This window comes from Delphinapterus leucas, chromosome 14 (assembly GCF_059928025.1).
Source record: "Delphinapterus leucas isolate spDelLeu-1000000601 "Yukka" chromosome 14, BTC_Dleu_Yukka2, whole genome shotgun sequence".
NCBI lineage: Eukaryota > Metazoa > Chordata > Mammalia > Artiodactyla > Monodontidae > Delphinapterus > Delphinapterus leucas.
In genome coordinates this window covers 22,683,053-22,699,534 of record NC_143142.1, presented here as the reverse complement: position 1 = coordinate 22,699,534, position 16,482 = coordinate 22,683,053, and the positions used below count along the sequence as shown (strand labels likewise).

Below are 16,482 nucleotides of genomic sequence, written 5' to 3'. Positions count from 1 at the left end.
GTCAAGACTTTTTGGTTGCCACAGCTGGGGGCAGGGGGAGGTATGCTACTGGCGTCTAGTGGGTAGAGGCCAGGAATGCCGCTCCACATCCTACAATGCACAGAACAGTCCCCAAAAAAGAGTTATCTGGGCCAAAATGTCAACAGGGCTATGGTTGAAAAATCCTGCTTGATTAACCCTGAGCCACTTAGATTCTAGGCTCAGAATCAAATCCAACTCACTCCACGGAATGCAGCTGGGCCCACTGTGGACACGCAATACAGCCTAGCACTGGAGCCAGTCAGGATCGCCACAGCGAAGACCCAGGAAAGCAACGTGCCTGAGAGCCAGAGGAGAGTGGAGCCCAGCCACTTCAAGGGGCACCATGATCTTGTACCAACTTCGCCCTCAGTCAAATGCATTCCAGAGCGAGACCCTTGCAAATTCCTGCATAATTTCTTGGCCCTGGTGGCCTGTGCTTAAGGGGACCTGGGGAGGTCTGTGGCTCCATGCCCAGGGTCCCAAATCCATTTCTACCTGTTTGCCTGGCATTTGCTGTACAAAATTAGAAATTAATAATTCATCTCACCGGATGAATAATTCAACAGAGGGGACAAAGGGTTGCCGGTGATGGTTGGCATCACAAAAACAGCCTGTGTTGCCTTCAAAAGGGAGAAGGAAAAAGAGATTCTACAGCCAGGCTGGTGTCTGGACCCAAAAGACTCTGATGCTAGACAGTTTAAATGACCTCTCCTTTGGGGCATGGGGAGTTGATGAGGACATTGGGGCTCCCAGAAGGGAATTTGGGACCCTATCCCTCTCCCTACATCACTTCTAGCCCTTCAAACCTTCACAGTTCACTACAGCCCAGCTTAATTCGCACCTATTCCAGGAAGCTTTCCCTGATACCCTCAACCAGCTGAAGCTGAAAGTGCATTTCTCTCTGATTGCACGTGTTAGCCACTTAGTCCTGACCTCTGCTAGCCTCGCAGCCTCACACTAAGCCATGTTTCTGCTGCCAGAGATTCTTGGGCCGTGGAGTGGCTTTTCTAGTGAGAAGGAAAGAAGAGAGTCAGCAAAGAGCTAGTGTGAGTGATTCTTAGCATTTGGGGATCTTGCTCATTTGAAGTTCAGATAAAACCTGGCAGCCCTTCTACTGAAAAAAGCTCCGCAGTATACCTGCATACATTTCAGGGGATGCATAGATCCTGGAGCCCCTTCATTGACTCAGGTTTAGAATTCCTGCCTCATGGGGAGACTTCTGCTAAGGAGGGGACTACAGTTGTCCAGAGTATGGAACACAGCTGAGTCCCTCAGCCTTGCATTGCCTTGAAGTGGCTGTGTCCCACGTGCCAAGGTATTTTAAGGGAGTGAATAATCAGCAAGGACCTATTAGATGCCTGCATGTGATCCTGGGCAAGTCATTGCCCATCTCTGGGCCACAGTTTCTTTACTTGGAATTAGAAGCGTTGTTCTTGGGACTACCCTGGTAGCACAGTGGATAAGTCTCTACACTCCCAATGCAGGGGGCCTGGGTTTGATCCCTGGTCTGGGAACTAGATCCCGCATGCATGCTGCAAATAAGAGTTCACATGCCTCAAATAAGAGTTTGCATGCCGCAACTAAGAGTATGCATGCCACAACTAAGGAGCCTGCCTGCCACAACTAAGACCTGGTGCAACCAGATAAATAAATAAATAAATATTTTTAAGAAAGAAGAGTCATTCTAGACTATCTTGGCACTTTGATTCAATCATTCATTCAGCAAATATTTATTGCATGCAATTAGGTGCCAGGTACTAAGCTGAGAATTGGGAATAAGTTTAGGGAACAAAACAGATGAGGTTCATAACTTGTCAGGACACATAGCCTAATGAGGGAGGCGGTCACTGATTAAATAATCTCACAAAAAATACAAGACGATGAACTGTGAGCAGTGATACATGGGGAAATTCAGGGAGCTAGCTAGGAGTGTATATATCAGGAAAATGATTATAACCTGGGAAAAGAAGAGATGAAGGCTTTACCTTGATAAGGAGAGCATGGGGGGCATTTCAGCCTGAGGAAGCAGCATGGCTAGTGCCCTGAAGTGTGAAGGGACCGGGGCATTTAAGAAATTAGAAGGTCAGAGTGGTTGCATTCTGGAGTCCGCTGGGGACTATGTGGCCCAGGGAGAAAACACCCAGGAACATGAGAAGGCAAGGTTCCTCTGTTTTCATGATAGTCAAGGCATATCTTCCAGTAACTTCTTTTCATGCTCCAAAGGACAGCTAAAGAGCTGGCACTATTCCACCATATTGAAACCCCAGGCTTAATGGTTAAAAACATCAAGTACCTACCTTTCCCATCACCAGAGTAGCTGGAGGTGCCTTTTGAAAGCCCTTCGTCTCAGAGCCTACATGAAAAGTCTGAGACGCTACCAAATAAAAAATATTCAATCTTAAAGTGAAGCAAAAATCCCCCTGCCCAGCCCTCGCTGCAATTTAAACCTGGTTGCAGCCCTTGAGGAATTATTTCTACCCCCGGTTCTGTGGCTCCATCGTCCCACACTGATGATTGCTGAGAGCCCGGATGTGCCAATTGCCACTTCGATGGGTGGTCTGAGTGCAGTCTCTGAGCAGCATGGGGCAGACAGAGCTACACTTTCATCTCCCTGGGTGGAGCTTTTGGCTGGAGCCAGCATGGAGACTTCAATTCCTGTGCCCTTTTGGCCACCCGCCAGCTGTGGACCTCTCTGGGCAAGTCTCATCCCCTTTCTGGGCCTCAGTTCCCTTACCCACCAAATGAGAGATCTGGACTACATGTTTGATAATATTCTTTTCTTTGACTTGGGGGTTCTCTGCCCTCTTCTTTCTAAAATGCATTAGCTTGGACTTTTTTTAAAATTTTGTTTTATTTTGTGGCTGCACTGGGTCTCCGTTGCTGTGTGCAGTCTTTCTCTAATTGAGGCAAGTGGTGGCTATTCTTCGTTGCGGTGCACAGGCTTCTCATTGCAGTGGCTTCTCTCGTTGCGGAGCACGGACTCTAGGTGCGTGGGCTTCAGTAGTTGTGGCTCGCGGGCTCTAGAGCACAGGCTCAGTAGTTGTGGCGCACGGGCTTAGTTGCTCCACGGCATGTGGGATCTTCCCAGACCAGGGCTTGAACCCATATCCCTTGCACTGGCAGGTAGATTCTTAACCACTGCGCCACCAGGGAAGTCCGGACTTTTTTTAATCTTTCCAACTACTATTTGCAGACCAGTGACAGAAGGCAAGATAACCACTATCTGTAAATTATAGAGTGGATAATTAGCTGCCTTCAAATTAAGCCTCCCTTCTTGGAAGCCAGGAGGCTTAGTTTTTAAGTTGTTTATCATTATCTTCATTTAATGCTGCTTTCTCACTAAAACCCAGAGGGAAAGGGAAGAATGGCAAGCAGATGTTTTGTTATTAGGGGCCCTGGGGGATGATTTGAGGCTTTCACTGCAGTGATCATTCTCTAGATTCTTCTTGAGTCAGCAGAAGCTTTGATGAACTCGACAGAGGGCAGGGGGATTGGACAGACACGGCCTATGGAGAGAAAGCCTGGCTTAACAGAAAGCTGCTGGGGACAGCAGTTCCTGGCTGGGGACAGTGTAGATTATGAAATTTGTATTTTTATGTAACACTTTGCAAAGAGATTTCACTGCTATTGTTTCATTTTCTCCTGAGGATACTTTGCTACTGCCAGAGCTCAAAACACCATTATCTCCCACACAAATCTCTCTTATTGCATAGTCTCCCTAGCTGTTGTAGGTTGCCTGTAAAACGGCCATCAAAAATCTATAGAGGGCTTTCCTGGTGGCACAGTGGTTGAGAGTCTGCCTGCCGATGCAGGGGACACGGGTTCGTGCCCCGGTCTGGGAAGATCCCACATGCCACGGAGAGGCTGGGCCCGTGAGCCATGGCCGCTGAGCCTGCGCGTCTGGAGCCTGTGCTCCGCAACGGGAGAGGCCACAGCAATGAGAGGCCCGCGTACTGCAAAAAAAAAAAAAAAAATCTATAGAGACAGAAAGTAGATGAGTGGCTGCTTGTGGATGGGGCAGGAGGGCTACTTCCTCTCCCCATGAATCAGAGCTGGCCTTATAACTTGCTTTGACCAATAGAATGTGGAGGAAGTGATGTTGTATGAGTATCAGAGCCTAGGCCTCAAAAGATCTGGCAGCTCCCACTATTACTCTGTGGGGACCCAACTACCATGTAAAGAAGCTTGGGTTGGGGGACTTCCCTGGTGGTCCAGTGGTTAAGATGCTGCGCTTCCACTGCAGGGGGCGCAGGTTTGATCCCTGGTTGGAGGATCAAAGATCCTGCACGTTGGGTGGCGCGACCGAAAAAAAGAAAGAGAATTTTTCTTTCTTCTTGACTCCAATAAAGATCTCAGAATTTGGTATAATTTGGATCATGTATCAATTCTTGAGCCAGCCACTATGGCTGAGGGTTTGGAATATGCTGATTGCCAGACTCAGGTCCATGTGGTAGCCACTTTCCAAGATGGCCCCCAGTGATCTTGCCTTCTGATATTCATGTCCTTTGTCTCCTCCGTGCTGAACAAACGCTGGCCTTTGTGACCAACAGAAATATGGATGAAGTCATGGCATGTGACTGCTAAGGCTAAATCATAGAGGCACAGCTGCTTCTGCTTTGATCTCTTGGATTGCTCCCTCTGAAGGAAGCCAAGAACCATGTTGTGGGGATACTCAAGCAGCCCTGTGGAGAGGAACTGTGGCCTCTGGCCAACGGTTGTTACCAACTTGCCAGCCACATGAGCGAATCCACCTGGAGGTGGGTTCTTTAGCTCTGATCAAGCCTTCAGAGGAGTGCAGTCCCAACTGACATCTGATTGCATCTTCATGAGAGACCCTGAGCCAGATCCACCCAGCCAAGCCAATTTGGCATCCTTAACCCACAGAAACCATGTGAAATAATAAATAATTATTACTGTTCTAAGCCACTGAGTTTTGGGGTGATTTGTTGCACAGCAATAGATAACTAATACAGTTGTACACCCCTCAACTCTGGGTGAAGAGTCAGTCCTACTCCATGTGGACTGAAGTGGGAAGGATGGTTCTCTGAGGAGTAGTCAAGCTGCTGTGAGTGGGAAAACAGGAAATGAACACTGTGTGGGCCACACAACAGCTAACCCCAACAATGGGTGCTCTGCAAATACACACTTGCTGGAGGATTGAAACACAAAGGCAATACTGATTCATTTTAGGTGACTCAGAGCATCTGGGCCAGGTGGGACTCAGTCCCAGATATTCCTGTGCTGATTTTCTAGTTCCAACTCCTGACAGATTTTCTCTTTAGTTATCCCTAGACTTGACTGATTTTGAGCACCACAGACACTCGCCTCCTTTGCCAACCCAAATAATTGCTCTTAAAGTAAGTTAGTTGTTGTGTTTCTTTTAATTTAGAGAATTGAGGCCCCCACATTCCTCCATACTTGTGTGTAACTAATACATGGTTTAAGGTTTCTCCTGTTAAAGTGGTTTTTTAAAAAAATTTTATTTATTTATTTGGCTGCGTGGGGACTTAGTTGCAGCACACGGGATCTTCGTTGCGGCACGTGGGATCTTTCCTTGTGCGCGGACACTAGAGTGCGCAGGCTTAGTTGCCGCGCAGCATGTGGGATCCCTGGTACCCCAACCAGGGATCGAACCCACAACCCCTGCATTGGAAGGCAGATTTTTAACCACTGGACCACCAGGGAAGTCCCTATAGTGGCTTTTTAATTTCATTTCAGTTGGACATATGATAGCTCAGACAAGGATGCCTCCTTTGGAAGCTCACATTCCTCATTAATCTTTTCAGGCAAAGAAGAGAAAACAAAGATGAAATAAATATAAGGGTTAGGGCTTCCCTGGTGGCGCAAGTGGTTGGGAGTCCACCTGCCAATGCAGGGGACGCGGGTTCGTGCCCTGGTCCGGGAGGGTCCCACGTGCCGTGGAGCAGCTGGGCCTGTGAGCCGTGGCCGCTGGACCTGCGCGTCTGGGGCCTCTGCTCCGCGGTGGGGGAGGCCGCAACGGTGAGAGGCACGCGTACTGCTAAAAAAATATATAAGGATTAACACTCCAACTGATAGGGAGTCTCCTTCCTTCCTTCCTCCCTTCCCCCTCTTCTTCCTTCCTTTCTCTCCATTCAATTTTTTGAGCACCTACTATGTGCTTGCTATTGTCTGTATTATCTCATTAAGTCTCCTAATGATGATGAAGTGGGTATCAATGACCCCTTTTGACAGATGAGGAAACTGAGACATGTTTAGAGAAGTCAGGTGTCTTATTGGATGTTTTTCTCTTGTTATAGTCATGTTATTTAGCTCTAAAACTTCAGTGATATTAATACCCATCGGGAATGATGAGACCAATCCATACACTTTTGCCAGAAGTCCTATTTTAAGCTTTCTCTGTACCAAAGGCTGCCACACATTATTGTCTTCCAACCAACCACGAAGATACAAATTATATTTCCTGTGTGGCCAATGGATGTGATGCCAGAAGAAAAAAACATGGAGTTACCGGCACTTTTTTTCTGTCCCTTCCATATCATTGGATGTTCAGTTTGCCTGAAAAAATGATGCCAATAAAGGGAAGCATTCAGTGTTCTGACACAGCTTGCAGCATTCAGCTGCAGAATTCCTCCTGGACTTGAGATTATGAATGAGTAGGTTAAGGAAGGAGGTGGAAGCCTGGGATCCTAAGAACCCAGGTACCATACTTGTTTTTTCCAAGAGGTGGAACCATACCTGCTCTCCGCCCACCTTCCATTCTCTCTGCAAAAGCGAGAAGGGAGCTAAGGGGGGACAGTGGGCGTGGTTACAGCCAGGCTGTTCCTAACGGGGGCAGAGTCTTGCGGCTGGGGGCGTGGCCCCGGGCCCGGCTTCCCGGCGGCAGTTGGCTTCGGGGGCGGGGCCGGGCCGAGGCTTCCTGTCTGCGCCTGCGGAATCGCAGTTTGACCCCGGAAGTGCCGGCGCTGTGGGAGCTGTCATCGTGGACCGCGGCGGGCGTGGCGGCGGCGGTACAGCGCCGGCAGTGGAGCCGTCGAGGTGAGTGCGTGGCTGGGCCCTGCCGGATGTGGGGCATCGGGCCTGGGAAGGGCCGCAGCCGTGCCTTACGCGGCCTCGGGCCTCCCTGCCTACACGGCAGGGCCAAGCGTTACACTGCCCCAGGGGCCGCGAGTCGCCCCGTTCCTCCTACCCCTCCACCGACCCCCGCCCAATTAGGCCGCCAGAGCTTAGAGTCTCGGATTCGAGGATCGGCCCGAGAGTGACCTTGGCATTGGACGAGTCACGATCCTCCCACTTCACCCCGAGCTTCAGTTTCCTCAGCGTTCATTAATTCGTTCAACAAATATATGTCCAGCGCCTTCTATGTGCCGGGCACAGATCTAGGTACTGGGGATACAAACAGAGCAAGACAGACAAGGCTCCCGCCCTCATGGAGCTTACAGTCTAATGAGCGGAGACAGTCAACGACAAATAAATGCGCTAGGTAATTAAAGATATGACAGTAACTAGGGGAGTGGATACTTTAGATAGGGTAGTCTGGTAAGGTCTCTGAGAAGAGTAATATTGAATTGAGACCAGAAGGGTGAAGACAGAAACTGAGGCAGCAGTATCCCTGGGGATGCTCCCAGGACTTATTGAAATTGGTCAATATGGGGCCCTTTCCTAATTTGTGGCATCTACTGCCCTGCTTGGCACTGAGGATGCATTGGTGGGACACAGATATCATCATGGTCATGGTCCTTATCCTTTTGGAACTTAGAGTCCAGTCGTTGCCTAGTTAATTTCTATTCATACTTGAGATGAAAACTCAAAACTTCCTTGACATCCTCTCTCCCTCAAGTTAGTTCTCTCTGTTAAATGCTGTCATAGTCCCAAGGGCCTTACCTGCATAGCATACTCACGGTGTTGAGTTTTACTTGTTTGTATGGCTGTCTGGTTCATATCTGTCTTAACCATCAAGACTGTAAACTCTATGAAGGGCAGAATCAGGTCTGTTACTTGCCCGCCTTAGGATTCTCCAGGCAGGCTTCCATGCCTGGCACATAGTAGGTACTCAAAAACTCTTTGAATGGCCTATTAACACAGTTATTGAACACAGTTTTTGCTCTCCAATGGTTCAAAGAAGGCCTCTCCTGCACCAAGTTATTATCTTCTCTTTCTGATGGTGTCTCTCCTCTACTTAAATGACGCCTCACTGCCTTCAAATGAAAGGCCAAAATCTTCAGCATAGCATTTGAGGCTCTTTTTAACATGGCTGCATCTTTCCTATCCAACCTCTTCTCTCCACTTCTGTCACCCCCTCTCTGACCTTGTGTTTTCAGCCATCCCAAATGTCTCCCTCTTCCTTCAGAGCCACAGGCTCTGAGCCTTTACTCATGCTTGCTCTTTGCTTGGAATGTCCTTCCTTTTCATCTTTTCCTCCTATCCTTCAACAGCCAGGTTGTAAGTCATCTTCTCTGTGACATCCTTCCTTTCTCTGCTGTGCTTGTTCTGGAAATTTCCAGTTACAGCTCTAACTACACGGAATGATAGTCATTTACATGCCCAGGACCCAGAATGTATTCAGTTAGTGTTTGTCGAGTAACTGGGGAAGCCCAAAGTGCTCTGCTTATGATTGGGACTTGAATAATAACAACAAGTGAACTTTACTGAGTGCTTATTATATGCCAAGTACTATCCTGATGAATTAGCACTGGTTACTTCTCATGGCAACCCTGAGAGCTTATGAGATTATGTACTGTTATTATCCCGATTTTACAGATGAGGAAATGAAGGCTTAGAGATGTTAAGGAACTGTCTCAAGGTCTCAACATGGGTAGGATGGAGCCAGGATTTGAACCCAGGCTGTAGAACTATAAACTTTTCTTTCAACCATCACACCATCACACCAGCCTGGGTCTGAACTACCCTTACAGGCACTGGCTTGTAGGAGTAGATTTCTTCCAAAAGCAGGTGCTGTCTCTACCTGTTTAGGCCTGAACTATGGGGCCTAGAATTATAAGGGTGGAGAGCCGCCTCCTCATTATGACTCTTTCCCCACCCTAGGTCCCCACACTGGACACTCCCACTACTGTCTTTGGAAGGTAAGTATGGAAAGGACTGGGCTTGTGACTTCTGCACTGGTGAGCCGACCACTGATGTTTCCAGCTGCCCTCCCAGCATCGCTGAGGGGTTAGGAAAGAAGTATTTTTAGCATCAGCACAAGAGACCTAAGTGTCCAGGCACAAGAGCTGGGCTTCAGTTTCAACTTGGCCACTTATGTATTTACCTGAGCAAATCAGGGCCCCTCTTAGGACATCTGAGCATAATAATCCTTGTCGTTCTTATCTGGGTTATTGCAAAAGGCTAGTAAGATAGTAACTTGATTAGAAGTAATGTATATACAACAGATGGTGTTATCTACATGTTGCAAAGGTGAAAGATGAAAGCTCAGACACAGGGACCATGTGTCTGATCCACTATCCACTGCAATCCTAGAGCTGGAACAAGCCTCGAGGACTAGACAGACTGGACCTCTGTCTTTGCATCCCATGTGAAGATGGATATCTTCACAGTCTTTAAAGCAGCCGCTGAACCAAGGTTCCTCGTATACCAAGCTGCTTCCTACCTCCTTACCTTTGCTCCTGCCGTTTCCTCTGCCTGGGACATCCTTCTTCCCCGGCCAGTCTCCACTATCAAGACTCAACTCAGGCTCTCCTGAGCCTTCAGGCACTCCTCTAGAAATGCTTCTCCGACAGCCACAGCCCCCACCAGCTCAAGTGCACTAGACTCAGTACAGCGAATGGTTAAGAGCCAGCGTGCTTCACCAGCCACTAACTCTGAGACCTAGGGCAAGTTTCTTATCTTCTCCAAGCCTCTGTTACCTCATTGATAAAATTAAGGTAATAATAGTACCAACCTTAGAGTTGTTACGAGCATTAATACATGTAAAGCAACTTAAGGTGCATAAAGAGAGTTCATGCTAAGAAAAGCACTGAGAAGAGCACCAGCACATGAGAAGCATGTTTCCGCCGCTGCTATTGTCATTATTATTATTGGATCAGAAGCTCCCCCAGGGCAGAGACCCTGCTTTATCAGTCTGTCTTCATAACACCAGGGCCAGGCCTAATATCTGAGAGCTGGGACTCCAGTAACTCATGGCTGACCATGCCCCTCAGCTCCTCTGCGAGGGTTCAGGAGGTGATGATTTCCTCATCCCAGCCTTGATATGTCTTCATGTCATCATTGAGACTGTGCTGGCCTTTTGTGGCATGTCTGAGGCCTGAGTCACTTCTGTGCCATGATTCAGCCAATACGCATGTCCTTCTGCAGGTCAGGCCAAGTTGTATTGAGAAAAGAGCATTGGATGGGAAGACAGGAGACATGGTGTCTGCTGCTCACTGACTCTGAGGCCAGTTTGTGCCTCTCTAGAAAGGAGCTTGCTCTGGCAGTTTTCTGTGAATTCTGTTGCCCTCCCTGGTCCTTCTGTTTATCCGTGTCCTTCTTCCCTGAAGCCTAGAAAGGTTGTAAACTCTTAACTCCCTCTGCAAGTGAAGAAAGGCCCATGGCTCCAACCCTCAAAAGACTTAAAATCTGGTTAGAGTGGTAAGAACAGTATCCTCATATTCAATTGTTCATGAAATATTTGATGAAGCCACCTCTGTATCAGGCCTATGCTTGTCACAGGAAAGGTAGCAAGAGAAGGAGAGTCCAGGTACTGTCTTCACAGTTCACAGGCCAAGGAGGGCACGGACCTGGAGCCATAATAAAGATAATCTAGGTACTTTTAACCAGTACTTCTCAAATTGGGTGGGAGTATTTCAGGAGTCACCTGGGGAGTGTTTTCCTCCTCAGCTGATAACTGCTACTTTAGGCAAAAAAGTCACTTTCGTCTAGATGAGTAGGTACAGGAAGCAGGCCTTTGAAGCCTTTGAGGCCAGAGGTTGAAGCTTCTCTCCTGGCTCTGGGATCAGCCCCAATGCAGGCCCCTGCCCCCAGGAGCCTCTGTGTCTGCTGTCTTCTTCCCATCCATATTCCTTTCAGGAGGGTCAATGCAGCACAATGCCAGCTCTGCCCCTGGACCAACTCCAGATCACCCACAAGGACCTGAAGACAGGGAAGCTGAGGACTTCACCAGCGCTGGTGAGCCGGTGCCTTGAGGCCGTTCAGCCTGATATTATCATTCTTGCAATTTCAGAAGCAAAAAGTAAATTCCTTCTTTATCTGTTCTAGAATGACCCAAGGGCCACAGTCTGTAATTCAGTAGTCGGACGCTATTAGGTCCTTCCAGGCCCAGAGTAGAGTAGAAGTTTCCTTTCCGAGCAGCTTGAATTTGAGTGGTATTTTCCATGTCACCACCCCACACCTTGCCTGCAAAGCATTTCATTTTGAATCAGTCTGATGGCAGTCTGACTCAGCCTGAGCTGGCCTAGCAGTGGGGCTGGCCCAAAGCTGGGTCTGGGGATTGGACCCTGTGGGAGGTGCTCAGGTTTCGGATGGGCCTTTTTCAGAGCTGTCCCAGCTGCTATCCACTTTGGCGGGGCACACTGATTTCAGAGGTCAGTTCTGAACGGGCTGAGAAGCGCCACACACAGACCTGGCAGGGCTTGTGAGACTGAAAATTAAGGAGGCTGTGAGCATGCCGATTACCAGCTGCGGGGAGAGATTAGAGCCGCAGAGAGGTGCCAGGGTGCTGGAGAAGGAGACAGACGCGGAGACTGGAGTCCGCATACCCCCTTGCTGTTTTCCCAAGAATATGAGCTTACTTGAACAAGGTGGGAGGAAGTATTTTCTGGAAGCTTGAGTAAAATTGTGGGAAACGAGCTTGGTGTTTTATTTCCTGCTTTCTGGATGGCTTCCTATTATTTCCTAACTACTCTCTAATAATAGTACTTAATATTTATAGAGGGGACTTCCCTGGTAGCTCAGTGGTTAAGAATCCACCTGCCAATGCAGGGGACACGGGTTCGAGCCCTGGTCGGGGAAGATTCCACATGCCACGGAGTAACTAAGCCCGTGTGCCACAACTACTGAGCCCGTGCTCTAGAGCCTGTGAGCCACAACTGCTAAGCCCAAATGCCTAGAGCCTGTGCTCCACAACAAGAGAAACCACTGCAATGAGAAGCCTGTGCACCATAACAAAGAGGAGCCCCTGCTTGCCGCAATTAGAGAAAGCCTGTGCACAGCAACGAAGACCCAATGTAGCCATAAATAAATAAATAAAAATTTTAAAAAAAATTTATAGAGCACTCGCTCTTGGCCAAACCTTTCACCTGGATTTATCTCATGTAAGCCGAACCACAGCCCTCTGAGTAGGCATTTTGGTTGTCCCCATTTTACAGATGAGGAAACTAAAAGTTCAGGGTCATAAAACTGGAAAATTAGGGGAGCCAGGATGGGAACACAGCTAGGCTGCCCCTAGAGCCCATACACTTAACCTTTCTGCTATAAAGCCTCGTTTCTTTTTTATAACTTTTTTTTTAATTGAAGTAGAGTCAATGTCCAACATTATATGTTTCAGGTGTATAACATAGTGATTCACAATTTTAAAGGTTATATTCCATTTATAGTTATAAAATGTTGGCTGTGTTCCCTGTGTTGTGCAATATATCCTTGTATTCATAATCTTTTTATGTAAGAGGGTTATTGATCAGAAAATTGAGAACTGTTCTGTCCAATATGTTAGCTGTTCACCACGTGTGGTGGTTGAGCTCTTGAAATTGTGGCTAGTTCAACTGAGGAACTGGATTTTTAATTTAGTTTTAGTTCATTTAGGTTAAAATAGTCCCATGTGGTGAGAGCCTACTGTATTGGCCAGCACGGACCAGGTCTAGAGCAGTTCCGTCACTGCAGAGGTTCTGTTGGTCGGCGCTGGTGGAGACGGGTTCCTTGGGTCTGATTTCCCACCTCAGTCCTTCCCCACGTACTGGACACCTGGGCTGCTAGACTGTGGGCTCCATGGGAGCAGGGACCGGGCCCTTCCCTTTGTTCTGGTTTTCCAGTGCCAGGCACGTAGTAGCTCTCAGGAGACATTCAGTAAATGACTCAAGGACCCTAGCCACGCTTTGTGACAGGCACTGGAGCTACAAAGAGAAAAGACATGGTTCCTGCCCTTGAGGGGAGAAAGCAGACTGGTAGTTCTCTGCAGCATGATCAGGATATGAGGGAAGGAAGTCCAGGCTGCTGATCCAGACCAGCGGGGTTTATGGGTACGGGGAGGTCTTAGGGTGGTGGGAGAGCACACACTGCCAAGGACTCCTTCCAGAAAGCGGGGGATCCTGAACTGGGTATTGAAGGGTGAATAAGCACTAGCCGGGCAGAGCAATGGGAGGAGGATGGACCTGGCAGGAGGACCTGTGTCTATTGGCCTGGACTCCTGAGAGCCTGACTCCTACACAAACCACCTGGGGTGGAAGCAGAGTTAAGGAGCCCGGCTTTGTGTTTAATGTCACACAGACTTGGCCCTGTGACTTTGGGCAAGTTACTTAATGTCTCTAAGCCTCAGAATCCAAAACAGGGTAACAGTAGAACCAGCTTTGCTGGGGTGGTTGTGAGGATTAAATGAGATGCCTGTGAATTAGCAGTGAACCTAGGACATAGTGAGCACTCAATGAAGACGGTGATGACAGCTGTGACGGTGACAGCGGCATTATGAATGGGGTGTAGGGTGGGGAGAGGGACGAGCTAAGGAAGACAGCTGTTTGATTGAGGAGCAGTCTTTTGGCTGTGCTGCAGGCCACCAGAAGCTCCTGAAAGATTGTCCTCAGAGATGTACCCACCCTGTATTTGTCTCTTTAGTCCCAACTTGGGAGAAGAAGATCTCCAGCAAAGGGACAGCCATCATGCTGCCTCTGCAGAGTGATAGCTGAAGCTAATGTTTATTGAGTAGTTACCGTGCAGATGCACACACTTACTATTGAAGATCCAAAAGAAATCAAGTCTTGGGCCAAAGTGGGTGAATGGGCTCTTGAGAAAGACAAGACTCGTATAAGTGGAGCATTTGGAGAACAGTCCAAAATAGTTTCTTATCAGGATAAACAGAGCAGAAGTTTGATGGGCAGAGAATGTTCAGAAAGCTTCATGCAGCAAGTGGGACCTAAGCCAGGCCTGAAGAGTGGAAGATACAGTTGGAGCCTGCTGCTCCTTGCCCTGGAATCTTCCATGCCCCCTCCTCATTTTTTTTTTTTTTTTTCTTTTTCGGCTGCACCATGCGGCATGTGGGATCTTAGTTCCCTGACCAGGGATTGAATCCATGCCCCCTGCATTGGGAGCATGGAGTCTTAACCACTGGACCACCAGGGAAGTCCCCCAATGGCCCCTACTCTTGAGCGTGGCATTGAAGGTCCTTCAGAGACCCTGACAGGATCTGGTCCTTCATTACCTCCATGCATTCCTTTGTTCAATCAGCAAATGTACATGGAGAGTCTGCTCGATGCCAGGCACTGTTCTAGGGGTTGGGACTGCTGTGGTGAGCAAGACTCAGACTCCCTCCAGAGACCTGCAGGGTAGTGGAGGAGAAGGAGAAGGCAGGCCCTCCCTTTTATATCACTTTATTGAGGTATCATTGGAGGACAATAAACTGCATGTATTTATTTAAAGTATACGATCTGATTGGTTTTGACATCTGCATACACCCATGAAACGATCACCATAATCAAGATAATGAACATTTCTGGACTTCATGGTGGTCCAGTGGTTAAGACTCTGCACTTCCACTGCAGGGGGTACGGGTTCGATCCCTGGTACCCCTGGTTGGGGAAGTTCCACATGCTGTGTGGTGCGGCCAGAAAAAAAAAGATGATGAACATTTCTACTACTCCCGAAAGTGTCCTGGTGCCCCCCCTATAATCTATCCCTTCCTCTGTCCCCTTCCACAGCAACCACGGATCTGCAAGCACTTCTGATACAGTTTAACAAGTGCTACAGTTGGGGAAGCATAGAGTGCAGGTGCTGGGGAGCCCAGGTGAAACCCCTAACCTAGTCAGGGTGGGACTTGGGAGACTTCCTGGAGGAGGTGGGGTCAGAGCTGGGGTGAGAAGGATGAGCAGTGAGACCAGGGTGACACGTGGTACCTTAGGTCATTTAGTAGGTCTGCAGTGTCAGATTTGGTTCAAATCCTGCCTCAATTGCTTCCTTAGCCCTGTGACCTTGGCAAAGTTGCTGAATCTGACTGAGTCTTGGTTTCCTCCTCTGTAAAATGGGGAGAATACTGTCTCCCTTTGAAATAGTTGTTCTAGGTAAAAAAGAAATGGGCTGGGGGACAGGCCTACTCAGCAGCCGGCACAGGGCAGGTCCTCCGTGAGTGACGGCTTTTATTATCCTTCCAGCATCTCTCCCTCCAAATCCATCTCCCACTGCCTGGTGCAATCTGTACCCTTTTTTTTTTTTTTTAAATGGCCCATTTTTATGCCTCCATAAAAATACTGTGTTTTCCACCTAAAAATCCTTTTCATCCTGCAAGGGCCAGCTCAGATGCTGCCGGCCCTGGGAAGTGGCCCCTCGTCCTCCAGGCGCAGTTAATCACCTGTTGCCCTCTCACAGTCTCTCTGCCGGGTTTGAGCTGTCTGTGTTGTGCTCATTTGATAGCTTAGATGTGCATCTTCCCCTCTGCAGAGGATGCCTGTCTTCATGTGCGCAGCAGGGTGTCAGTAAATGTGTAGGATTGTAGGGAGGTAGACTCTCAGGGGTGTGTGTACGTGTGTGTCTGCTGGGCGAGTGGGATGAGTAGCCTGGCCTGAGAAGTGACCTAAGAGGTGAGATGTCAACAGACAAAGGCAGGAGGGGAACTCGAAAACCAAGGAGATGAAATTAGGGCCTAGAGAGTAGTTTTGAATTTGTTTCAGGCAGCAGGATTCCTTTTGTATAAATTATGATTTAAATGGGAGGGGTCCTGAAGACCCACCTGGCAGGTGACCCCCAAGGAATCCTGCGGGACTCAAAGACTCCACAGTTTGCAAACTTGCGTTAGGCAGTTGGGAGGTGTAGGTGGTTCTCGAGGAGACTGACAAATCAGCTGTGGTTTTCCTGTGCCCCCTGGATTGACAGACCTGGAAGTGGGTGGATTGTGGTTGATAATAGCTGAGACGCAGCCCAGCCTTCTTCCTGTTATCACCCCCCCCCTCCCCAAGAGAAAGCAGCCCTTATGTAGTCAGAGAAGAAAACTGAGCTCATCTTCTCTTCTTTATGGTGAACAAAGTAAGATTTGTTCATGGCAAGGTAAGGGTTGGAAGAGAGAGCTTGTGATGCTAAGCTGAGACCTGCAATTACCTGATTAGCATCTTTAAAAAAAAAATACTGAGGTTTTTTTCTGATTATACAAAGGGTATAGCACAGTGATATGTACAGTATGGTACTGTTCGTGTCAGAAAGATGAAAATGGGTCCAAAGAAATGCCTCATATGGGCACATTTTAATGTAAATACTTAGAAAAGGTCTGTGAGGATGCTCAGGGAATGGTGAGGGGTTACCTCTGGGTTGACACAGGGGCTGGGGGTATGGGCCAGG

At 48.3% G+C, this 16,482-nt stretch overlaps 1 protein-coding gene across 5 annotated transcripts in view; it reads left to right on the top strand.

The window, feature by feature from the left end:
* Positions 1–6,949: 6,949 nt before the first annotated feature.
* The window catches only part of ASCC2 (activating signal cointegrator 1 complex subunit 2), a 41,578-nt gene continuing 32,045 nt past the window's right edge, over positions 6,950–16,482 (top strand). For 3 of the 5 annotated variants that reach the window (XR_016387543.1, XM_089894666.1, XM_089894665.1), the window contains exons 1-2: positions 6,977–7,038; positions 9,046–11,121. Coding sequence is in view for 4 of the 5 variants with exons in the window: in XM_089894666.1 (XP_089750792.1) it covers positions 11,041–11,121 (81 nt within the window). In the remaining variant the exon portion in view is untranslated. Of the gene's footprint in view, positions 7,039–9,045; positions 11,122–16,482 lie in introns of all 5 variants that reach the window. The other 2 variants (XM_022550727.2, XM_022550729.2) reach the window with 2 other exon arrangements.